This window comes from Pangasianodon hypophthalmus, chromosome 22 (genome assembly GCF_027358585.1).
Source record: "Pangasianodon hypophthalmus isolate fPanHyp1 chromosome 22, fPanHyp1.pri, whole genome shotgun sequence".
Classification (NCBI taxonomy): Eukaryota; Metazoa; Chordata; class Actinopteri; order Siluriformes; family Pangasiidae; genus Pangasianodon; species Pangasianodon hypophthalmus.
This window is the reverse complement of record NC_069731.1, coordinates 20187008-20212920: the sequence shown is the minus strand read 5'-3', so window position 1 is coordinate 20212920 and position 25913 is coordinate 20187008. Positions and strand designations below refer to the sequence as shown.

The window sequence follows — 25913 nt, the reverse complement described above, 5'->3', positions numbered from 1 at the left end:
CAGGGTACTAAGAGAACTAAACAGGGACGTGTGGGCGGAGTTAGAAATGTCATAGATCGTTGATTGGTCAACGCAAACGTCACGAGTCCAAGAACCATCCCATATTGCATACTTCTGTACTAAATATGCTCTTAAACAAAGAGTTCCTCAAAGGTTCTTCAGATAGTTATGAGTCCTAGATTCCTAGAGAATCTTTAACCTTTGTTTAACCTTTAACAATTTGTTCAACACTTCATTAGAGCGATACATCTGGAACGTAGCCTAGTGAGTTAAAATGTCTTTTTTAAGACAGCAGAGTTCAGTTCTAGCTGACAACGTTCCCATCAAGCACAATAGAGAACCTGGAAGGTTCCTCTGGAGTAAGAGGTGAAACAAATCATGATGTTCCTACTGTTTGTGTTTGATGTCATTATCCCACAAAGCTGAAGAACCCCTCCTACCTTCACAGGTGCATTAAAAAAGGGGATCTTTAATGGTTCATTGGATAATTAATGCTTTGTTGCCTCCTAAGATCGCTCTTCTTAGAACCCTTTCTGAAAGGGAAACACTTTGCTTAGGGTTCTACATACAGAATGAATGTTTAAGGATTCTAAGTTAAGGCCCTAATTTTTCCGATTGTGCCCTTTCTGTGATGGGAAACAGACACAGGTTTATTTGGATAATTAAAGGTTTGTAGCCTCCTAAAGTGGCTCTGCTTGGAGCTCTTTATGTTAGGGAAGCACTCAGGATTCAACACAGAACTTTTAGGAGTTCTCCAAGAGTACAACCCAAAGGAACCCTAAGGGTTCTAAATTTTTAAGAGTATGTTATTTTGTGATTTTGGGTATTTGATAATTAAAGGTTCTTAGCCTCCTAAAATGATTTTACTCTATGTTAGGGAAACATTGTTGTAGGATTTGTTTAAGGGTTCCCCTAGAGGAACAACTAGAGAACCCCTAAGGTCCTAAATGTTCTGACTGTACTGTTATGTGATGGAAAACTGGCACATGGACTCAACCTGGCTCTTAGCTTGAAAAAAGGGTTCTGTTGTAGGATTCTAGCTTTTAAGGGTTCCCCTAGAGGGACAACTGAAGAACCCCTAAGGGGTGTGTGTACCATTTTGTGATGGAAAATTGAGACAAAGGGACTGGGGTCAATTATTAATTGCATAATTAAGGGTTCTTAACTTTCTAAAAAGGTTCTACTTGGAAGGATTTAGGAGAGGGGAAACACTGATGTAGGCTTGTACATAGAACCTTTACGGGTTCCTCCAGAGGGACAACCCAAAGAACCCGAATAAACATATGTGTATCTTTGAGGATGAAAGTGTGTAGCAGTGTGAGACGGGAAGCAGACTCAGGGACTCAACCGGGGTTAATTGGATAATTAAGGGTTTGTAACCTCCATAAAGGGTTCCACTTGGAACCACTTTAGACACAGAAACACACCCAGACGCTTTGTTGTAGGGTTCTAAATAGAGTTTTTAAGGGTTCTTTTGCATTTTACATGAAAAAAACCACATCCTATGAATGTAAGAATCGAATGAATGCATCTTAGCATAATGAATTTCTCATGCTCTTTTCCAAACCCAGTGTAAAATGATTCAAAGTGAAGAGTTCTGCCAGGAGCGGAGCTTTCATGCTGTAAGACGCTGTAAAACTCTTATCTGCGTTTAGCAATTAATAAGCACTCGAACGTGGAGGATGAGGAGAGGAACCGGACTCTGCATGGGGTTTAATGAGAACAGCGAGAACGGTGATGCTCTGTAATCACAACGCAGCAGCAGAACCTGAGATCAGACACGTCACACTGGGATAAATACGTCGGGAAGGGAGAAAAAAAACCCCAGAAGAGACAGGAGTGAGCAGGAACCGTTAGATGCTTGGAGTGGTCTTGAAAACACAATCTGATTTTTGGCAGTGAGTGAAATGTGAAGAGACAAAGAAGAGAAAGAAAGAGAAAAGAAGAGCTTTCCCCAAACAGACCTCCTCCTCTCTGGCGTCCCTCAGGCTTCGAGTCGTGGTTTTGTCGCTCGGGTTTTCAAGGCCTCCTACTCATCTGTGCTTTTGTTCTCGCAGCTCTGAAGTGCACCGTGCTGGATCAGGAGGTCTGATTGAAATTCAGACGGAGGAGAAGAGGGTGAGACGAGCTCTCTGGATTTGGGGGGAACACAGTAAGGGTTCTGGCAGAAATAATGCGGGCCTGAAAGATCTGCAGCCTCGATTGAAAACCAGCTCTAAGCGGTTTAAACGTCAGATAAAACATTGAGGAAGAGGAGGAAGAGGAAGATGCACAAACACACTCATACATATTTTCAAGCAAAACAGTGTAACACAAAAATGAACACAGGTTTGTTTGTCGTTGCTTAGACATTTATGTGTACCTGTAATAAAATACTCGATTACGCAGCTTTTTTTACTTTACATAACAACACTGAATTAATAAGAGCTGGTAATCGATTGAATAATGCATTTACAGTTCCTTGCATAAGTATTCACCCCCCACATTTTATAACGTTACAACCTGGAACTGAAATGAACTTCATTGTTATGAATCTATACAAAATATCCGATAATATCAAAGCTTAGTTTTTATAGTTTGCAGAATTATTTACAAAGAAAAAATGAAAACAAAAAAAATCTTTAAAAATTGTTCTAAATTAGTTCTAGTGACAAAATTAGTTGCATGGAGTCGATCTGCATGCAGATAAAAGTCGTTTTCACACTTGGGATACGACTGTTCAAGTGTGAAGCAGTCTGGAAAACCGATCCCTGGTCCTCCTGACAAAAAAAAAAAAAAAGCGGTGATCTGAGATTGGCTTCAGCTGAACCCCGGCACGGTCCGCATCAGGTGTGGAAGCTCTCCGGTCTCGGCGCCGCATGGCGAGTAACGTGATTCAATTTATCACGTTAGTTACTGTTTCTACTTTTGTGATTTTGGTGAAAGGATCATTACTCATATGTTATTCGTATGTAAAATAAGACTTTCTCTGTAATTATCTCAGGTTTGTGGTGTGAGCACTTGCACTAAGAGCACTGTGAAAAACAGATATCTCGTTCTGGTCTGCATGGCCAAAGGATCTTCTTATGCGAGAATGTATCTCCTCGTTTGTAGGTATTCCTGCACGATGATGTTCAAAAAGTAACTCACTTCACTGCTTCAGTGCTGGTTTACGTAATAAAAAAATCAGCAAATGGATGAATCTAGTGCTGACCATTTTGCAAATGTCACATATGGAATTTTGATCCATGGTTCAGAAAGAATTCTTCCCAAGCATGCCTAGAATCAGACTTGAGTTCAGACCAAGTGTGAAAACACCCAAAGTGTCACGTGATCTCAGTATAAATGCACATGTTCCTGTATAAGAACCCAGAGCTTGTTAGAGAACATACCTAAACAAACCGCATCATGAAGACCAAGCAGCGATCACAACAAGTTCTGGGAAAGTGTTAGTCAGCGTGGACGGTGATGCCTAAGTCTAGTCCTTCATGTTACTAATATGGACGCCTGAAATATACTTAAAATATACTTTCAACCAGAAGGAAGCTACTGAAGAAATAGTGTTTCGTACATTCGACCTTGCAGTGACCTTGACCCTGTTTGGATGAATTGTAGAATCTAATCAGTTCATCTGCTGGTTACAGTGATCATTCCACACAAATCCTCCGTAATTCAACCGCTCGCTCTTCAGGTATCACGCTCACGAGAATCTCAGATGGAGGCATGAAACAAAACGACAACACCACCTAGTGACAGGCATGAAAATGAAAAGAATAAGGCAAAGCCGTGACTCTGCCTCGTTAAAAGTCAGTGACCAGAGAATCAACTGATCTCTCCAGCCGGGGGGGTGAAAATTTACGGCAGCAGTTGTGTAACATTTGTCTTTGCTTTAGGACTTCATATGAGCAAGTGTGCCTTAATCCTGTGGGAGCTGGAATGAAACATTTGGTGACTCGATGGCACTCTCACTCACTCTGTGTGTGTGTGTGTGTGTGTGTGTGTGTGTGTGTGTGTGTGTGTTACTGAAATGACATTTAGAGTGTAATCTGTATTTCAGTCGGCAGTTTCTCCTGCTTCATCTGATAAACGTTTTAATCTACTGCTCACTTGTGATAGACTTTTCATTCACACCACAGCACTGCTGAGTTCTGGACTCTGATTGGTCAGAAGGTGTTGATTAGTTTTCTATAACAGCAGCTCTGACAGTAGCGTAGGTTTATATTAATGCGCTCGTTCGAATACTTTATGGTATCTATAGTAACAGCTCAGTCACAGGGACGTGTAGAGCGGACGGTCCAGTGATAATGAACTGATTTTAAAAATTGTTGCTATGGTGAAGTTTTCTGTAAGGAGATGTTTATGTAACACTTATGGAAGGAGTCTCCAGTGTCAGCGCTTTGTAACAGTCAGAGGTAAAGCTGTAACTGTAAGTTTTGCGACATCTTCAGGACAGGAGTTTACGCTTCTTTGCGGTTTCTCAGTAACATGATGGAACAAGCTACAACAAATTTTTTTGTCTTATTAACTTTGAGAGAGAGAAAAAGAAGAGAGGCTGGTGAGGGAACGACGGATTTAAACTTGCATTGAACGAAATGGAGATTATGTATAAAAATGATACACTTTTGTGACACCTATTTGCAATAAACAAGGCAAAAAAAAAAAAAAAAGTTTTCTCTTGAGGCTGCACTGATGTAACTCTGCTTCACCACACTCAGTATTCTGCTATAACAGCACCACACTCAGTGTTTTATTCTTGACTTGTCCTCTTTACTTTGTCCTAAGGGGATGCAAACTTTCGCATTTGAATCCAGGGCCAAACGAAGCTCTGCAGAATGTAATGTCAGCATTTTAAACTATTTTTTATATTAAGCAGAAGAGCTCCATTAGCAGTGAGGGCTACAGTGAAAGGGAGCTCAAATGCATTTACTCTCTGAACCTGTGTGTGTGTTTGTGTGTGTGTGTGTGTGTGTGTGTGTAACAGAAATGAATTAGAATGAAGATCACGCTTAGCATGATCAGGAGTGATTTATTCTTTACACACGTGTTTTCCTGTCCCTCTGAGGACCTTCTTTTGACATAATTATTAAAAGAGCTAATAAATGCAATGATACACTGAAATCTAACTCTAACCTTAACGTCAGGAATCTAAACGAAACCTTTCAGCTCTTTTAGTTTTTGAAATAAAAAAGCAATTTTTCTTGTGAGGGCCATAAAATGTCCCAGCGAGGTCCTGTCCGTTATTCTTACCCTTAGGTCCTCGCTAAGATATAAAAACACGGCCCCACACACCTACCTCTTTAAAATGTGATTTAAATATTCTCTATTAACTTTCCTTTCATATCAGCAGCTCGTGTTCCTTTTTTAAAGAAGAATTAAGGTTCTTGAACCCCAAAGCGTTCTTTAAATTGTCTCTCTAGGGGAATACAGATAAGAGGGAACGTTATTAGAACATTTATTAAGTATAAATCAGGTTCAGATCCTCCACTGTGCTTTACAAGGCTATTATAATATAACCTAGGAACGTTTACAAATTAAACGTTGGACTGCAGACGTTCAGAAGATGTTCTGCTAACCTGAAATTGTTCCTGAGGAAGGTTCTGTGTAGAACCCAAGAACAGAGAATTTCCCAATCAGAGCAGGTTCCATGTGGAACCCTTTTTAGGAAACGTTAAACAGTTAAAGAGGCTAAGGAGTCGTGAGGAACTTTTTTTTCCCCTAACATCTTCATTCTTCAACTCATTCTGTTCACACACACACACACACACACACACACACACACACGTGTGTACGCAAATGTATTTTGAATATTCCAGGCGTGACCAGGGTGTGTGCTCAGGCGTGCATGAATACAGGATCATATTTCATATGACATGTGGTGTGTGTCTGTGTGTGTGTGTGTGTGTGTGTGTGTGTTTGTGCGTTTATATGTTTTGCCGTTTTCAGCTCTGCGGTTTCCATAAAGCTATATTTAGAGCCAATGCTGTTTTTGCTGATCACAGATCGTCTTTATTGCAAAGCCGATGGAAAGAACCGAAGCCAAGCGCTTGGCCCGGAGAACCGAGTTCTAATTAAAGACTTTTTTTTTTATAAAGTAACAGCGCTTTAAAAAACGGTGGAAGTTTTTATTCTAATTCTCTTTTCTGTTGAAATGGAGACACAGATAGAGAACAGGGAGACTGTAGGATCTCTGTATACTGAAGAACACACACACACACACACACACACACAGTTCTGTGGTCTGCACACGCAGGTGCGTGGGTGTGAGGTTTGGCCCTGAGTGAATTTTCCCTCTGGTGTGAGTGTGTAAAACAGTGTGTTTATGTGTGTTTGTGGGAGTAAAGTGTGTGAGTCAGCTCTGAGTCACCGTATAGACTCAAACACACTGCAGTACAGAGAGAGAGAGAGAGAGACGTCCAACACATGTGCACACACACACACACACACACACACCTCGACAACATGTAGGACGAACCTCATTATTCTGTGAGTTCAGTGGATTTCTTCTTGATCTGAATATCAAACATTTCATTTTATTTTCATGAAAGAAATAAAACTCTTTTTACTCGTTACAGTTTCATCCAAGTACGTGTTTACAAACATTACAGATTATTACTTTATTGATTGATTGTCTGATTGATTGCAGTAAAAATAATCTCAGGAGAAACAATAAAAAATGAGAAATCAGAGCTAGAATTACAGTTACAGTATACAATTATTATACAATGAAGAGAATTAAAGTAAAAAGAAAAATATTCTTTACATGCATAAATTATTTTAAAATAAAACATACAGAATTTTTAGATGAATAAAAAAGTTTTATAATGTTAAAAACTATAAGGATTAAAATGGAGTAAAAATGTAACCGGAAATAATAATAATAATAATAATAATAATAATAATAACAATAATAATTCCAAAATATACCAGAAAACGCGTTTATAAACAAAAATTTGTTAACTTTCAGGTCTGCAATATTTAACGTTGATGACGAAAATTCTAAAAAAAGCTTTTTTATTAAAAAAAACTTTTAGGAAAATTCTTGAGGTACAAACTTTTTACACAGTCGCATAATGAAGCTGATTTCGGGGGTAAAACTTTAACGTACGATGTGAGTCTTGATACAAGTGTGTAAACTCGGTGGGTCAAGGAACAAACTGTAGAAACCAAACAGAAGGGTCTAAATAGATGAACTAATCAAAAACACAATCAGGAAACCATCCAATGACAGAACAGGGGGCGGAGACAAGAGCAGGAAGTGAAAATAAAGACATATTGTCACAATAAGAGCACAGGCAGCTTGGTTGGAAAAGCACAGAGAGGATTTGTGACAAAAAATATAATTGGAGTCTGGAACAAATTACTTTATTGAATTTTATTTCATTTAATTTAGTGTGAAAGGTTTGGACGGAGACACACTGCGTCGAGAATTGCAGATAATTTAGCGAGAGAGACAAATGAGGAAAATGGATAATGTTAGATGACAGTAATGCTCTTAAGTGATTTGGAGATTGTATTTTATTTCCTAAAAGTGGACTGTGAAATGTGAACACGTCTGCTGCATTTGAATTTCCTCAGAAACAGGAAGTCAGAGCTCAGAATTTTCAACCTCTGTGTGTTCGAGCTACAAAGTCGTAAAAAAAAAACATGGATGCCTCTGTGTTTGTCTTTTATCGATGCGTGTATATACAGTGTAACTCCTTTAAAAGGTAAGAAGTGCTGCTGCGTTTGCTGCTGATGCTGTGAGCGGCCATGTTGATTTGACGTCACTTACTGAACTCGGGGTTGAGAAAACCAATCCCGAGTTACTGACTAGGAATTCCCAGTTGAGTTCAAAACACTGCTTCTGTGGTTTTTCCCAGTCTGAGGTCAGAGATGATGAGTTATGACCTTTAGTCAAATGCAGCAGTAGTGAAGAGCGTGAGAAGGTTCGAGCTGAGCGCTCAGAGCAGTATCAGCGAGCGTGGTCATTAAAAATGAGCCGTGAATCGTATCTCGACTCACACGTGTAGCGTAGACGCTGGCGATGGGAAAGGAAGCTCATGTGTGTCAGTGCTCAGTGCTCGCTGAAGTGAAGTGCTCCCTCTCTCTCTCTCTCTCTTACGTGTGAGAGTTTCTCTGCACGCTTCCTTCACTGCACGCAATTCACGGCTCTTTGGGCTCATTTTTCATGATGACGCTCGCTGACACTGCTCTATAAGCTCAGATACTGTTTAAATGCCATGAAGATGTTTTATTACTTGTATTGTAGGAAGGTTCTGTAGTTCCTCTTCTTGATATTTTCACAGACTGCTTCGATTTTGCTCCGATCATTAATTGTGAAATATGTCGAGATTTTGTGTCATCAGTATCGCCTGGTATCGGGTGTTGTTATGGATGCATTTTGTATAAGAACGAGTAAATGAGCACGGTATCAGATCAGTATCGGTATCGACGCAACGTTTCAGTAATGTTCCGGAAACTTCCCGTGTGTTTCCTGCGTTTCAGTTTGATCCATTTTACTCGTTTTCTTTTCAGCCCAGGCTTTGTGGTTTCTGAATAGCTGGATTTGACTTTACAAATAGTGCGGTGTATTTACTTATAATACTACTGCATTGTGTGTGTGTGTGTGTGTGTGTGTGTGTGTGTGTGTGCGTGGTAAATGATGTCTCAGCTGCATTAATAATAGACCACACAGAGGAATTAATCGGATAATGCTTGGCCACGAGCAGAGGGATGTTCTAGTTTCAGGCGTTTTGTGCGTGAGAGAGAAATAAATACTGTTTACTTTCGCTTCGTGTTCTACTTGATGCTAGAACCTGATGCTTTGACTCTGATAAATAATTCAGATTCACACCATTTCTCTCTCGTTCTCTCTCTCTTTCGCCTCTTGGGATTCTCCCCCCTCCCCTCTTCTCTCCATCGACCACGTTTATGCAGCTATGAGCCACAATTAGCAGCAAATTAACACACGGTTCCACAAACGAACACACGGTTCCACGCGGTTAACTCCCCGACTCCACTCTGAAAGTCACAGTGAAAGCGTGCGGCGGTAACAGAAAGACGCTAATCACCATAAATCATCCGCTGTGTTAGACAAAACATCGAATTAAAGCTCAGCAGGAGAACATCATCACAACACCACTATCACAACAGAGACGTGTTATAAAAAGTCAAGTGTTGTTTAATGCGTATCATTAAAGGAGGTACGAGTAGAACCCTTTTTTTTTTGGAAAGTAATTATCCAAAGAACCCTTTTTTCTTCTAAGAGTGTGTAGTAAGTGTGTAAGTGTGCAGTACAAACTCCACATTATTGCTCATTATTGCTCCTTTAATATTTAGAGCCTGTCAGGATTTTCACATTTAGCTATCGTAGATCTTTGGAGATGCTTAGAGGTTCTTTAGAGGTTCTTTAAGAAAACATTAAGGATCTTTGCTTCCACACAAGGGTTCTGCTCAGAAACCTTTCTGAAGGAAACACTTTGTTGTAGGTTTCTACATAGAACCTTTAAGACGATCCTCCAGAGAGACAACTGAAGAAGCCTTAGTCTTCTAGAGTGTGCTGTTTCAGACAGACAGACAGATAGACAGACAGACAGATAGATAGATAGATAGACAGACAGATAGATAGATAGATAGATAGATAGATAGATAGATAGATAGATAGATAGACAGACAGACAGATAGATAGATAGATAGATAGACAGACAGATAGATAGATAGATAGATAGATAGATAGATAGATAGATAGACAGACAGACAGATAGATAGACAGATAGATAGACAGATAGATAGATAGATAGATAGATAGATAGACAGACAGACAGATAGATAGATAGACAGATAGATAGACGGACAGATGGACAGACAGATTCTTCTAGGCTATAATCAAACTTAAGTTCACGGACAGCAGTCTGTCTGTCTGCAGATTAGACCTTAGTGATGAGTTCTGATAATAATTACACGCACACACACATACACACACACACACACACACACATACACACACACACACACACACACACACACTGAGGCATCTGAGATGTGCCTTATGCTGGATGAACAGTTGCCGTGGCGATATGGTGGGGTGGAGATATGAAGGCATTAAACAGACTGACAGGAATGCTACGGGCTGACAAATGCCTTCTGCCAGTGTGTGTGTGTGTGTGTGTGTGTGTGTGTGTGTGTGTGTATGTGTGTGTGTGTGTGTGTGTGTGTGCGCATGTTTCAGTCCAACACACTTGTGGTTCAGTGACTGATGCTCTTTACAAAACTGCAGAACCACATTTGGACCCCGCGCCCCTCCCTGCTCTGATTTCCGACATTCCTCAGCTCTAGAACGTTTTCATTCTGTGGCGTTCTCGGACCTGTGTTCATTAGTCTGATGTGTGTGTGTGTGTGTGTGTGTGTGTGTGTGTGTGTGTGTGGCAGCTGTAATCGGAGGCCACGCAGAAATCAGTTCTTATTGGGTTTAAGATAAATCAGTGTATGAGCTCAGAGTGCACGCTGCACGCTCCGGCCGACTGCACTCACATCATTACTGCTCCGCTAGAACGTTCCCGGAATCCACAACTAAGGAAACCCCAAATATCTCTAAAAAAATAGAAAGAAAGAAAGAATTAAAGAATTAAAGAAAGAAAGAAAGAAGGAAGTGTATAAGTAAATAAATCAGTAAATTTACAAGTTTGCTCAACTGTTCAGGGCTTTTGAGGTAAGAGTTAGGGTTCTACCTGGAACCCTTTCTGATATGGAAATGCTCTATTTAGGGTTCTGCGTAGAACCTTTACACAAAAAACCCTTTCCAGATTCTAGATGTAACCTTTTTTTTTTTTTTTAATGTTTAAGGATTTTAATGTTTATATATATATATATATATATATATATATATATATATATATATATATATATATATATATATATATATAATTAAGGATTATTGGCTTCCCAAAATGGTTCTACTTGGAACCACTTGACAGGGAAATGCTCTATTTTAGGGTTCTACATGGAACCTTTAACCAAAGAACACTTTCCAAATTGAACATTTGTTAAACAAAAAAAAAAAGCAAGAAATATGGTTCATGATTTTAATATTTTATTTTGTATAGTTAAGTGTTCTCAGCTTCCCAACAGGATTCTACTTAGAACCCTTTCTGACAGGGGAATAATAGGGAACCTTTAAACAACAAAACCTTTTCTAGGTTCTAGATGTTTTCAAACAAAGAAAATAAATAAATGTTTAAGGGTGTTAATGTTGTTTTTTTTTGTATAGTTAAGGGTTCTTTGGTTCCCAAAAGGGTTCTAATATGATTATAGGTTTTTATGTAGAACCTTTCACAAAAAACCTGATCAGGATCTTGGTTCTAGATTGAACATTTGTTGTAAACAATCAAACAAAGAAGAAATACGGTTCAGGATTTTAATGTTTTTTTTTTTAAATATATATGTAGTTAAAGGTTCTTAGCTTTCCCAGTAGGGTTCTACTTGGGACCGGAACATGGTTTATGGGTTCTACAGAGAACTGAGAACCTCTTTCCAGATCGAGGTTCTAAGTAACAAGTAAGTAAGTGTTGTGTTTTGTGCTGATCTGGGGACAGTTCGCACTTTCCCGGCTTTATCGCTGTAACGGAAGCAGCAGGAACGTCGTTTACAGATCAGCGATGAGGTCGTGACCTTGAAGGTTTAAGTTTCTGTAAAAGCTTTGTGATGAGATTACGGAGATCTGACTGGAAGTTAAACACATTAAAACTTCCTGAGGAGTTTGTAGCTGAGACCTGGCTGACGTTCTGCTCGCTCTGAGCTGTTCCATTAAATAACACCTGAATTTCTGTAAATCCTATTAAAAAGATTACTCTTGAATTTTGCGTAGAAAACATCCCAATGTCTGGCTCAAAAACTCTCAACTTCAATTATACGTCAGTAAAATATAGATATTTTTCTGTTTTGAAAACCCTTTTAATGTTTGAGCTATTTATATAATTACGTTAAAAAAAGCCTGACATAAAAAAATTAAAAAATAGTCAGCAATTAGTTATGTACACAAACAATTAAATACTTAAAAAATATGTTCAGTAGTTCTTTTTTTTTGCATAATTCAGTGTGCAAGCAAATAAATAAATAAATAAATAAATAAACAAATAAATAAATAAATACATAGTACTTCAGTAAGTATAAATTTTGCATTTAAATATATATTTAATGGTCCTTAGCTTGTTCTTACAGTAAAATGCTCTATTTTACGTTTATGTAAGTTATTTATACAACCTTTAACAAAAAAAACTTGTTTCTAGATTTAACTTTAAAATAGCTAACAAATAAAAACAAATCGCCTGATATTTTTTTTCCGTATCATTGAACTCGTCTTGTTAAACATTTATAAACATGTTAAATAGCCGACGATTAAAATGGTGGAAAGTCAGAAAGAAGCAGAATGTTAATGAAGCCGTCGTTATTTTGTGCTTCTGTCGTTTTCATCATGCTGTAAAAGACTGAACATAAAGACTGTTATGAGGAACGACGACAGCAACAACAGCGTCTGAGGCTTTAATGAGTTACGGGTGGAGTTTAATCCGTTCACTGTTTTTAAAATCTCCTTTTCTTGCCATTTCTTCCGTAATGAAATTGCACTTTTATGGAGAGAAAAGTCTGCGAGTTGCGATAAAAAGATAATAAATAAAGGTCATATTCTCTGTAGTAAGAACGCACTGAGTCACAGTGAATAACTAAGAACACGGTGGGCCATGAAGCCTGTTCTTATGGACTTCTATCCATCTTTACACCACAGTGCTGTTGAGTTCTGGACTCTGATTGGTCAGAAGGTGTTGATTAGTTTTCTGACATCTTCAGGACAGAGGAGTTTACGCTTCTTTGCGGTTTCTTGGTAACATGAAAAGTTGCGTTTTTTTTTTTTGTTTTATTAACATCAAGAGAGCTTCAATAACACAAACAAACTTTTTTTAGATTGCATGTACATGTTTCCGTAACAAGGCCGACAACACCAACCTTCATCACAGCGGTTTCTATGGTAACAGTGATGAGATCCAAGGGCAGACTAAACCCCAAACAGTGTCGTATAATGAAAATGGCTTCCTCTCTCTATGCAGCGCACTACATGCCAACAGGAAGTCAATTAGGATTCGTTTAGTAGCCGCTTCTGCTGAAGTTTAGCTATTTTCGCTTTTAGAGTTTCTGAGAAATATTTTGAGAAATATTTATCAAAGTCAGTGTTGAAGAAAAAATGATCATCTCCATAGCAACAGCTCATTCACAGGGGCGTGTGCGGTGGACTCTCCACATAAACGGATTAAAAACACGTGTAATCGTTTTCTGTAAGGAGAAATGTGTTTATGTAACATTTATGGAAGGAGTCTCCAGTGTCAGCGCTTTGAAACAGTCAGTGGTAAAGCTGTAACTTCAACATCTTCAGGACAGAAGAGTTTATATGACAAGCTGTGGGGTATTTTTTGTCCTATGAACTTATTTAAAAAAGACAGACTGGTGAGGGAGCGAGTGTTTATAGCTACTATAACAGAAGTGACAACAGGAAGTAACTTGTTTCTGTATAGTTACATTAAAATGTAACTATAAACAGATAAAAAAGTATGATGTGTGTGTTTCTTTAATGAATAAAAAAATTGCAATCGTTGAGGAATTGCTGTGGTGTAAGAGGAATAAAACAACAGAGTAAAAAGTAGTTCTGGTTACTTTACACTTTCCTGAAGGTTTTGTGGAATCCATACGCCATCAGAGCCACAGAACGACAAATTCTTCCCTCGGAGAAAGTAGTTCCATCTCTAAAAGGAGAACATTTAGGGCTTGTAACAGAAGATCTTTTTAAAACGGTACATTTTTCTAGACGTCATTCAACCAACTGCCTTTAGATTTAAGTTTAAGTTTAAACGCCAATAATAAATGTATTATATGTTATTTTTTCTGTAGGACTGGATGACTGTCTGCAGCAGTACATTAAGAACTTTGAGCGAGAGAAAGTGGGAGGTGATCAGCTGCTCCGCATCACCCATCAGGAGCTGGAGGATCTCGGCGTGTCACGCATCGGCCACCAGGAGCTGATCCTGGAAGCGGTGGACCTGCTGTGCGCTCTGGTACCAGCGCTACACTCCGCACTTTCTTTTCTCCGCCGTACATTTTCGCAGACTCAGTAAAAAACTTCTTCCTTTAATTGATGCTATATTTGCACTGACTCGACTAAGCAGCTGTAGGCTAATCACAATTATCAGCAAATTAGCCGCGTGTTACACGCTATTAAATACCACCGTCCCTGAAACAGCACACGACCAAAACATTTCCATTTATCCGTCCAGCAAAGTGTTTTAATCCAAAGCGACTTGCAAGTGGTGAAGAATCGAAGATGCATAAAAATATATTCTAACTTTACTACTTTATATATTGTCTATTCACTTTACACTAAACTGGAACAAAAATAAATGTATAAGGAAATTTATTTAAAGTTTTTGAGTTTCTCCTGAAATACACAGCCATAACACTATAACACAAATGATCTGCTTTGTCTTTTATTCCATGAGTAAGTTCATGAATTAGGTCACTTCTATTTTTATTGCACCTTTAAAAGATAACGAGTAAAAAGTCTTTTTTTTTTTTACAAATTAAAAATATATCTATAGATTTTGGTTGCTTTGAATACTGCATTAAAATGTGCACTAACAAAACCATAATAAACAATTTAACGTTAGTATACCGAGAATTTAATAATCATAATATTACTACTACTCGATGTTTACTTAAAGCACAGCGCTGCTGAATTCTGGATTCTGATTGGTCACAGGGTGTTGATTAATCTAACACTTGTAATACGTTAGGGTTTCTATAGTAACAGCTCGTTCACGGGGATTTGTGCCGCAGACGCTCCACATACACATATTAAAAATGTGTATAATCGTCAGAAGGAAGGAGTCTCCAGTGCCAGCGCTACATATGAAAATAATGACTAATAATTTAGAGTTTATACTACACACCGTTACACATTAAATACACACACTCTTGAAAATATAAATCGTCTATAAGGGTTCATTGGATAATTAAGGTTTCTCATCTTCCAAAGTTCTACTCTGTCTAATCAGGAAACACTGTTGTAGGGTTCTACATAGAACATTTAAGGATTTCTACAAAGGCACAATCAGAGAACCCTTAATGGTTCTAAATAGTAGAGTTAGACGAAAAGTGATCATGAAAGTCGCACTTGTAGAGATTCAAGGTTCAACATTAGCAGCGTGTGTTATGCCAGAGTAAATGTTGCACATACTTTTGTTATTGTTTGTGTCGTCTTGCTGTTGTTTCATTATCCTCTGATCATATTGAAATTCTAGAGAAGATGGATGTAAAGATGCTAAAGTTGGTCCCTCTGATTGATGAGTGGTGACGTGGATGTAGGGCGGCACAGAAAAACAAGAAATTAGTAAAAAAAAAAAAAACAAAAACGTTCTTTCTTTACGCCATTCATGATTTTCGCCATTCATGATGTCCTCTAATTCCGCACACACTCGCAGCCCTGAACTCAAATGTTTCATCAGTTAACTTTTCTTAGAAGCTGATTTTTATTATAAACATTTTTGAAACTAAAACAGAGATGTTCAGTGTAAAACCGATTTGGGGCGGGGCTACAGATGAGCTCAGTTTGTGATGTCACAAAATAGACTCAGCTGCTTGAACCAATCACAACTTTTATGCAAATTATTAATGGATAAAATCACGTTATGTGCGTGTTAAGTCGACAACATACTTAACGAACGTCAGTGATGAATAGATGATGGTTGTCATGGTAATGTGAAGTTTCTAGTGATTTAACTGCTGTTAAATAAATCAATGAGAAAATGATGTTTTTACATCGTTTACTAGTCGTTAGCTAACTGGCTAGTTGTTAACAAAATACTTATGATTATTCATTTGCATATTTATGATTATTCATAGATTCAGGGATTTTGAATAGTACCTGTCAGAACCTGCCAGAATATAACATTATTTTTCTATATAATTTTAAAATTGTGCGTAATTTTAACGATTTAAGGACCAGCTGTGTACCTCAGCGATGGTCCTGTAGTGATGAGCATTCGTTCTTCAGTTTGTTCTTTTTTAAAGAGAGTAAAAATGACTGGGAGAAAATGCAATAAAGTAATTTTTTTAGGAAAAAAAAAAGCTTGCACTCAAATTGAGCAGAACTCCAGTAGAAAACGGAGTTCCATGATGGAAGATATTTCTGTTTTGAGTCTTTAATGATGCTTATTATAAGAGGAAGACATCAGAGATTGTTTAGTTTTTATTGTTTCTTTGAAATGCCCGAGGTGCGATTTTGTCTACTGGGAGATGTTCGTTTTTTATTTCTCTGATAGATGATGTATGTTCTGTAACAGCAGTGGAACATGATCACACGGCTGCGAGGCTTTGAGGAAGATCTCAGGCAGGGACTGGAAGGAAGCAGGAGGATTTTGAGAGAGAGATGGAGGGATAAAGGAGAGGAAGAAGGGGAAGTTTGCACAGATGTGCTGAAATGAGTGCAGTGGAGACACTAAAGCTTCAGTGGGCCACGAAGTCCCTGATTCGCAATCAGCACTTACGTTTAATAACTACTGTTAAACGCTGCGGTTCTATTAAACACATCGCTTAGACAATTTCCAGAAAGAGGAAAATCTTAACCAAAGGCTGCAGTAAACTCCAAAATCATGACTATCATTCTGGACTCTGATTGGTCAGAAGGTGTTGATTAATGTTCTATAACAGCAGCTCTTTCAGTAGCGCAGGTTTATATTAATGCGATCGTTCTGATACGTTATCGTTTCTATAGTAACAGCTCATTCACAGGGACGTGTACGCAGACGCTCCACTTAAACTGATTTAGTTTTCTGATGTTTTCTGTTAGGAGATGTTTATATAACATTTGTGGAAGGAGTCTCCAGTGTCAGAGCTTTGTTTACTCTTCTTTGAGGTTTCTCAGTAACATGACAAGCTGCGTTTTTTCTTAAAGAATAAAGAGCGGCTGGCGAGGGAACGACTGTTTATAGCTGCTGTAGCGTAAGTGACAACAGGAACTAACTTGTTTCACTCATGTTAAACAACATTAAATGTAACTATAAATGGCTAAAATGTATGACGTCATTCTTTAATTAATTAGAAATTGTAATTGTCGTGACGTACAAATAGCGTGCGCAAAAGCCTCGTGTAAATATTGTTTTCTTTATGTTGCGTTTATCGTCAGTTACTCTTCATGAATCACTCACAGCGCACGACTAACTGCACACAGATGATACGATGATACGATATACGGATGATATGATATACGATATACGATATTCGATGATACGATATACGATGTCTCAGTAAATCAGGACCGGAATGTTAATGCTAATGTTAACATTACAGGCTCATTAATATTCAAATGCATTCAGATATGAAATTGCATGTAATTATAATTCATATGGAATATTTAAATGAATTGAAGCTGAGCATCAGATCCAGATTTCTGTCTTACGTTTGAATTTCAGATTTCTGCTTTTAGTGTCCTGTGTGACTGATGTTTGATGGGTAAACGTCTCCGCGGGGTGTGTTATGGCTCCGGAGTGATGGATGATGTGTGTTTTGGTTGCTGTGTTGTGGATAATGGATCTGATTTGCTTCCTGTTTTATCCATTTTGAGGTTGTTTCATGTCAGTTTCTTGTCAGATGACGAGCTGATATTTCCAACAGTCGTGTTCTCATTAGACCACAGACCTCTCTCTCTCTCTCTCTCTCTCTCTCTCTCTGTGCCTGTGTCTGTGTCTATCTCTCGCTTTATCTTTCTCTCCGCCTCTGTCGTCCTCTTTGTTACAGCGACTCGGTGTGTGTGTAGTGATGTCAGTGTGTGTAGTGTTTTTATCTCCGCTCTCATACTGCAGTCTGACACAGAAATGGAAATGTGGTGATAATTTTCAAAGCTGCTTCTCCTCATGTTCTTCTCATTATCCGGGCAGGAGAACTGTGTGTCTACATTCAAGAGCCAATTAATACACTGTACAATCTCTCTTTGGTGTGTGTGTGTGTGTGTGTGTGTGTGTGTGTTCTTTTTTCTCTTCGCTCTTTTGTCATTACCAGCTCCAACCCAATAACTGAATGTAGCTCTGTGGCTCAGCGTAAAATATTATATCACTCTGTCTGTCAGTGGAAAGATGATTCTCAGTACATCTGTGTGTGTGTGTGTGTGTGTGAGTGTGAGTATTACACACTCCCACCTTGTTGTTCACCTTGTAGGGGTTCAGTTAGAGACTAAAGCTTGTCTCTTTTGTATGAACAGTATGTGTTAATCTTCCTCTAATCTTCATCAGGGTCAGTTATGATGGAGGAGGGTTAATGGGCTTCCCCCGTCCCTGCTGTCTTCTAACTAAACAGAATAAATAAAAAATAAAATAAAGTAAATGACCTCTCCTTTGCAGGTAATCTACAAAACAGTTGCTCTTTTAATGGTGGTTTTTAAATGAAAAAATTCTGTTACATAATAGTCTAAATGAAAACTGACACAAAAATAGTGAAAGAATAGTAGTACTAAAAGTCTCAAAATGTAAGAAGAAGTAATAGTAAAAGCATAAAAGCAAGAAAAGTGAATAAAAATCCACAAAAATGAGCACTGGGAGACCTGAAAATGTCCTAAAAGTCTTATTAATATCATAATATACATTTTTGTTATTGAGTGTCATATTACATGTGATTACACTGATAATAAAGAAATATCTGTAAATCTCATGTTAAGCAAGGGTGTACAAACTTTTGCACTCGTGTGTAGATGATACTGGACGGTTTGAGTTTTACTGTATGTGACGTAGCAGTGAGGATCTGTGTCTATTTGTTAACTGCTCGACCTTTTGTCTGAACAGAATTATGGACTGGAGACGGAGAACCTGAAAACTCTGTCTCACAAGCTCAATGCCTCGGCGAAGAACCTGCAGAACTTCATCACGGGCCGCAGACGCAGCGGACATTACGACGGCCGAACCACGCGCAAACTTCCCAACGACTTCCTGACGTCTGTCGTGGATCTGATCGCCGCGGCGAAGAGTCTGCTGGCCTGGCTGGATAGGTGAGTGCTGCAAAGAGCAACACACACACACACACACACACACAAACACACACACACACACACACACACACACACACACACACACACACACACAAACACACAGATTATCGACTGTATATTAACACAAATTCTTCTTCATCTTTGCACAAAATTTGCAGTAGAGTACAATACTACACTCTTAGAAAAGGGTTTAAAGTTTTGATGAATGATTTAAGGGTTCCTCAGTTCTTGGGTTCCAAAAAGAAAAAACTTGGACAGTCGTAGAACCCTTAAGGGTTCTGAATTTTCTCTGCGATGGACCTTCATCAGGGTGTATTTCCTACATCGCATCCCGTGTTCCTGAGAATTAAAAAAAAATTACTGTAAAAAGAAAAAAATATCCAATTAAGCCCAAAGTTAAAGATCTCTTTCTTCCTCTTTATTTCTTTTTACTGGATAAAACTTTTGTTCAACAAAGCTATAGTGTGACGTGAGCAAGCCGAGTTACTGTTGATTATTTTCCTATAACAGCACATCCCCAAGTGTTTTATTCCTCTTATACTGCAGCAATTCACCAACGATTATAATTTCATTTATTAATGAATGCCACGCCTTCCTGTTTATCTGTTTTTAGCTACGTTTAATGATGTGGAACGTCGGTGAAACGAGTTAATTCCTGTTCTCACTTACTGACTGTTTCAAAGCGCTGACACTGGAGACTCCTTCCATAAATGTTACATAAACACATTTCTCCTTACAGAAAACGATTACACGTGTTTTTAATCCGTTTATGTGGAGCGTCCACCGCACACGCCCCTGTGAATGAGCTGTTACTATGGAGATGATCATTTTTTCTTCTAGTCTGACTTTGATAAATATTTCTCAAAATATTTCTCAGAAACTCTAAAAGCGAAATTAGCTAAACTTCAGCAGACGCGGCTACTAAACGAATCCTAATTGACTTCCTGTTGGCATGTAGTGCGCTGCATAGAGAGAGGAAGCCATTTTCATTATACGACACTGTTTGGGGTTTAGTCTGCCCTTGGATCTCATCACTGTTACCATAGAAACCGCTGTGATGAAGGTTGGTGTTGTCGGCCTTGTTACGGAAACATGTACATGCAATCTAAAAAAAGTTTGTTTGCGTTATTGAAGCCTAAGACCAATCTTTAATGTTATTTGTGATATAAAGACGAAAAACAGTTGCTCAGAATATTTTCCAAGTTTTTAATTTTCAGATTTGTTCCGCTTTGTGATTCTGTCCATGATTACATTTTGTTTAAATTCATAAAAAAAATATATTGTGTAGTGTGTTCCTCGTCCTGTGTGAAAGAGACACATATGATTTTTCTCAATAGATAAATAAAGAAGCCCTCATGAGCTAATCAGGTGTGTTAACATTAGTGTGAACGCTAAGCTGCGCTGTGTATCGTGTGTGTATCGTGTGTGTGTATTGTGTTCTCCGTTACTGCCGTTGGGAAACATGAGCTAATTAGGTGGAAAAGCTCAACTCTCGACTCAGGGGATTGATCTGCGTTGGTGTTTGCAGTTCCATTAGCGTTGCCCCTCTCCGCCGCAGGTGAGTCGCTAACGAGCTAACATTGATTGGGTTGTAATTGTTAAAGTCTCGCTGATTAACCTGGGTAAGGATTCGATCAGGGGCTGATTCAGCAGGACAGAATGGATAGCTAAAGGAATAATTGAGTTTGTTGTGATCTGAGAAGCACCTTTTTAGAGTTGAGAAGGTTATTTTAGGTCAAGTGCATGGATCCATGGTGCCAGACACGACACAGACGGACAGACGGAAATGCTCGTTATATTTTTATTATATTAATTAAAGCTAATCAACGTGCAGCTGAGATGAAGACACAAAGCAGAGGCTAGATTATATAGAAATATCAGGCAATTTTTTTTACACAAATTGAATAAAATTATAGCATGAGGAACAATCCCAGTTAAATGGTTCTACCTTTTTTCTCATTTAATTTCTTCTTAGACACTATGGAGTGCGAAAGGCAAAAATATGACCAAATTAAATGTTAATGTTGCTTTTTTCCACCGTTTATTAACTTTAACAGCAGAGACAGTAAACGGGAGAGAAAACATTTGGGGAAAAATGTTTAGAAGTTCCACAAAATCACCTCGGTTAAAAACTAAACCAACAGAAGAGCAAAGCTGGTAATTGATTGATTGATTGATTGATTAATTAATTACATGGTGAAAGTATTTGAGTCAAGTATTTGAGTCTTTTTTTTTAAATACCCACAATGCCCCCACACTGTTTGTTTACTTGTTTATTTATACTTTTTTCTGTTTAAGTATTTGTTAATGCTGTAACATTACATCCATCTGTAATACTTTGCAGCACATTTGCTCTCTGTAGGCTAATAACCGAGCATTTATTACACAGGAGAAATTTTATAAACAACATCGAGTGTGAGGCTTCTAAACTATAATTTTATTTCAGATGTTAAAGTCCACGCTGTCTGAAAACTGTAAAACATTTTATCTGCAGTTAATCATAAAATGCTTCAGCTGTAGAATTCGTGATACCTGCTCAAGATTAGCGGGACATGTAGGGTACTCGGGGACGGGAAACACTGAATTAAAAATACAAATAAATAGCATTTATAATGTTTTATCATCATTACTTTTAAAACCTGCGAAAGTTAAAATGGCGTCGCTTTTCCCGTCGTCTCTGTGACCATTTCATCTGTCCAGTTCCACTGGTTCCAGGTCACATGGGTTCCGGTCTTGTGGAAAAACTTCCTGATTAAACTTGGAAAACTCGGAAGCAGTCGCAGAAACAGTGGTGAAGAATTGAATTCAGTTAAATCAGGAAGAAGATATTATTCACAAAATGGATCAGTTTTCATCAAACACACCTCTGTGATCACCTCGAGGATTTTTTTTTGTATCATAATGGTTTATTGTTATATAACATACATGAGAAATAGGCACTATGATGAGTGATAAACACTTACATAACTCTCTCACCTTCTCTCATTAGCACTCTCCCACCCCCTGCCTTCACACAGCCCTGATTTTCTCACCTCGTGTTACCCAAATCGCTATACGTTGGTGGTTAGTAGGCGTTCCTGACTTGAAGATACTGCCGGATGCCATGGATTCCCTGGTCGCACCTAGCTAATGCAATGCTAATATTCACGCAAACAAATTAAAACACTCTGTGATGGACAGGTGTCTTGTTCAGGGCGTGTTCCCGCCTTGAGCCAGCGTTCTGCGAAACGATCCTGATCCACTAATGAAGATACAGCAGCTACGACTGTGTACGAGTGCACTACGCTACTAAAAGAGATGCACCATCCTTAAAAAAACAACAACAACGGACAATTTAGTGAAAGCTGATCAAACCCTGAACAAAAAGAAATATAAATTTTCTTGTCTATTGAACGAATGATGAGTTTGAACAATGGGAGTTCATAACCAGCGTTGGATTTTTGAACTAAAGCTGTTTCTCAGCTCAAGTTGCACAAAATCTAGTTATGCATTATGCATTTAATGTGAAACAAAAAACATACTCAGTGTGAACAATCCTTCTCTTTATCCGCAGAAGTTTGCTTCACTAAAGTTCGACTTTCAGTTAGATCATCTAGCATGAAAATGGAAGGCACTGTGGTAAATAACTAAGCAGGGAGGATAAGGAGAAGGGCCAATGCAGAAAGCCAGAGGAATTATGAGGAATCTTTCAGAAGGTGTGAAGTGAAAAGCTCTCGCGGTCTACGAAATGGAGCAGAGGTGTCAGATGAGTTACTGCAGGAGAATATAACCTGACCCGGCCATACTTCCCTCGCTACATAATGCTCGCTTGCTGCACACGGTCTGGTCATCCTCTCGTCCTCTCTCTGACCCTGGACTTGGCTTCTTCTTTAAAACCTTGCCCTGGGTGAAGCTTAAGCATAGTGCAGTAGATGTGGGTCCAGATGCTGAGCGGTAGTCCCTGCCCTCTGCTTGACTCCTGATGATGACCAGTGCTGCATAAATGAGGGCGAACTCTTGCCAGATTCTGGTTATTATATGCATGATGAGAGCTTTGAGTCCTAGTCTCTTGGTATGTTATGTGTCGTGAGCCAGTGCCAGTGCATAACCGAGAAACAGGGTCACGGGCAGCGAGGGGGGAGGAGCCTGGATCCTCTTGTTAATGGTGGCCTAATTAAGCTCATCAGCTTCCTTTGTTCTCAATGTTCTCAATGGAGCTCCTGTCTGTCCCCCAGACAGAGAAGAAGGCAGTAAAAAGAAAAATTTAGAAGAGAGAAAAAGAGAGGCCCATTTTTTTTAAATCATAATGCAAGTGCCAGAATTACAGCGCGGTATTTACGCTGTTGGCGTGCAGATGTAGCAGATATATTGTCGGTATCTTCTGGACCGTTGGTGCATGAGGTAACCTGGTGAAGAAGAACTTTAAAAAGGGGTGGAGTTAGAACGAACACATTGTTAAGAGGCAGAGGTGTTGCTAAGTGATACGCAATCAAATCACTTCCTTTCATTCTCTTTAAGGCCTGAATGTGGTTTAGTGGAGTAACATGTCATGTAGTTTTTTATGAGACTCAGGATTTATATCCTCTAATACCTTGATTTTGTAGAGTCTGATGTTTAAGTTGTTTTATTTGGTGTGTAATGATGTGTTAGAGGTCTGATTTACGCTTTACAACCACTTTATTTATTCTTATTTACAAGGAATAAACCACTGTGTTGGTGTGATGTTCCTGTAATCACCGCGAAGTTGTTTATTTTCCTATCACAGCACGTCCCCAAGTGTTTTATTCCTCTTATACTACAGCATTTTTCCAACACTAACAATTTCTTAGTTTTTAAAGAATGACACGTCATACTTTTTATTCTGTTTATAGTTACATTTAATGTTGTGGCACAAAACAAGCTTTGTTAGTTAGTCATTCTGTCTCTAACACTGGAGACTCCTTCCATAAAAGTTACATAAACTTATATGTCTTCATGTCAGGCCATATCGCGCCACTCTGGCATGGATTAGTTTCCTATAACAACACTGCACATTGTGTGTTATTCCTTCCTTACTTAATCAGCAACACCTTCTGACCAATCAGAATCCATCCAGAATTTAACAGTGCTATGTTAATGAAGTACGAAGACCTAAATAGTAAACATTAAAAATAATAAATATGACAGGACTTTTAAAATCAGGAAAATATTGTGGTAAGTTTAAATTCTTCAGGAATTCCAAGTTCACACCCCAGTTTTCTCTGCTACACCTACGGAAAACGAAAATAGCAACTGTTCCGAATATCACGTAAAAAAAATTGCCTGCTTCAACCCAAACTAGCAACACGTTAGAGTTATAGCACTAATGTACGGAGGTAAATCTCTGTGATCAGCTAATCAGCATTAATTGGGCTGATGTCCATCGTTGGCCACGTGGGCGTGAGCGAGATCGCTTTTGGCTGCTGGCTGCAGCATTGGAACCACTCGGGCTCTCACTGTGTCTCTCAGTCTTCATCAGAGCATGATCAGTGCGTGGGTAGCGGGCTCTGCCGCTAGCTCTCATTAGCTAATTGGAGCTCTGCTGGAGAAGTTGTGACTCCTGGAACACTCAGTTCTGGCACAGCGTTTAATGGCTTCAGAACCTTTTACTGCATATCCCTCAGTTCCTCAACATTTGATGCCAGGAATTCGTGATGTGATGGAGCTGCATGGTTCCTCCTGGGCTTCTGCAGGATAACAGTCCATGACAGTAACGTCCTGTCTGCTGGTGTACAGCGTACCTCAAGCTGTGAATCTCAGGGTTCGGTATTACTTAATTACCAAATTTAGGCATGTTTTTTTAAGGATCTGTACTTTTCTTCAGTCTTTTTCTATCTGTAATTTGAGACTTTTGGCTTTTACTTCCTACATTTCAAATGATACATTTCTAATTTCTGACTACATTTTCAAAAAATTGTGACGGTAACATTTTTTTTGTATCAGACAGCTTCCTAAAAATGTATTTAATGTATTAACTACAACACAAAGGCAACAAAAAACAGCTAAAAACTTTAACCTTCATATTCCAACATTCAGAGGAGTTTTATTCAGAAGTGATTTTAAGGGATTTAATATTTATTTGCTTAGTTGCAACATTTTGTTTTTATCCGGCTAGTTCATTTTGTGACAGTTAGCAATGAGCATGTACCAGGTTTGTATTATCAGAGTTATTAGCATGCTAATTAATGTTTGAAAAGATCTAGCTGTCTTTATTTAGGCAAACGTTTACACACTTTCCTTGATTTCCTGGCAAAAGATCTATGCAGTGCTTATGAATGTGTTATAAAGGCCCTGTATAGGCTCTTCAAATATATTGTTACCCAAATTCCTTACATAGATAAGAGAACAAACACTTCTATAACCGCCTATAAACATTTAATTAATTGCAGTGCTCATAGAGCTACATGACACCTACATAAAGCCTTTAATGACAACGCACATAAACCTCTATTAATGCTTATTCCAACAGGTTTCAGCTCAGACTGTCGTTATGAATTTTGATATCACGTTGATATAACACATAAGACAAGTGGAACAATATGGTTGTGTTATAACACTTATGACTTACGCCATTTATAAATTCTACAGCATTGCTTTATAAATGATCTAGGCAGTGCTTATAAAGGTGTTATAAAGGCCCTATGCAGGTCCCCATTAAATAAAGTGGTACCAAATAATGGACATTCATCTCTCTCTCTCTCTCTCTCTCTCTCTCTCTCATGAGTTTTGTCTTAAGCCTTACATAAATCCTCAAGCACTGATTTATAAAAGATCTATGCCATGCTTATGAATGTGTTATAATGAGTTATAAAGGCCATGTAGGTCTCCTTCACAGAAAGTGTGAGCAGAATTTGTGTTTTTCAGGTTATGGGTTTGTAAACTAAAC

The 25913-nt window shown here is 38.5% G+C and overlaps 1 protein-coding gene across 6 annotated transcripts in view; it reads left to right on the top strand.

Annotated features, from left to right (window-relative positions):
- cnksr2a (connector enhancer of kinase suppressor of Ras 2a) overlaps positions 1-25913 on the top strand; it is a 79629-nt gene that overhangs the window by 3580 nt on the left and 50136 nt on the right. For all 6 annotated transcript variants that reach the window (XM_053227891.1, XM_053227890.1, XM_053227888.1 and 3 more), the window contains exons 2-3: positions 13891-14054; positions 18828-19030. In XM_053227891.1, coding sequence (XP_053083866.1) covers positions 13891-14054; positions 18828-19030 — 367 coding nt within the window. The remainder of the gene's footprint in view (positions 1-13890; positions 14055-18827; positions 19031-25913) is intronic.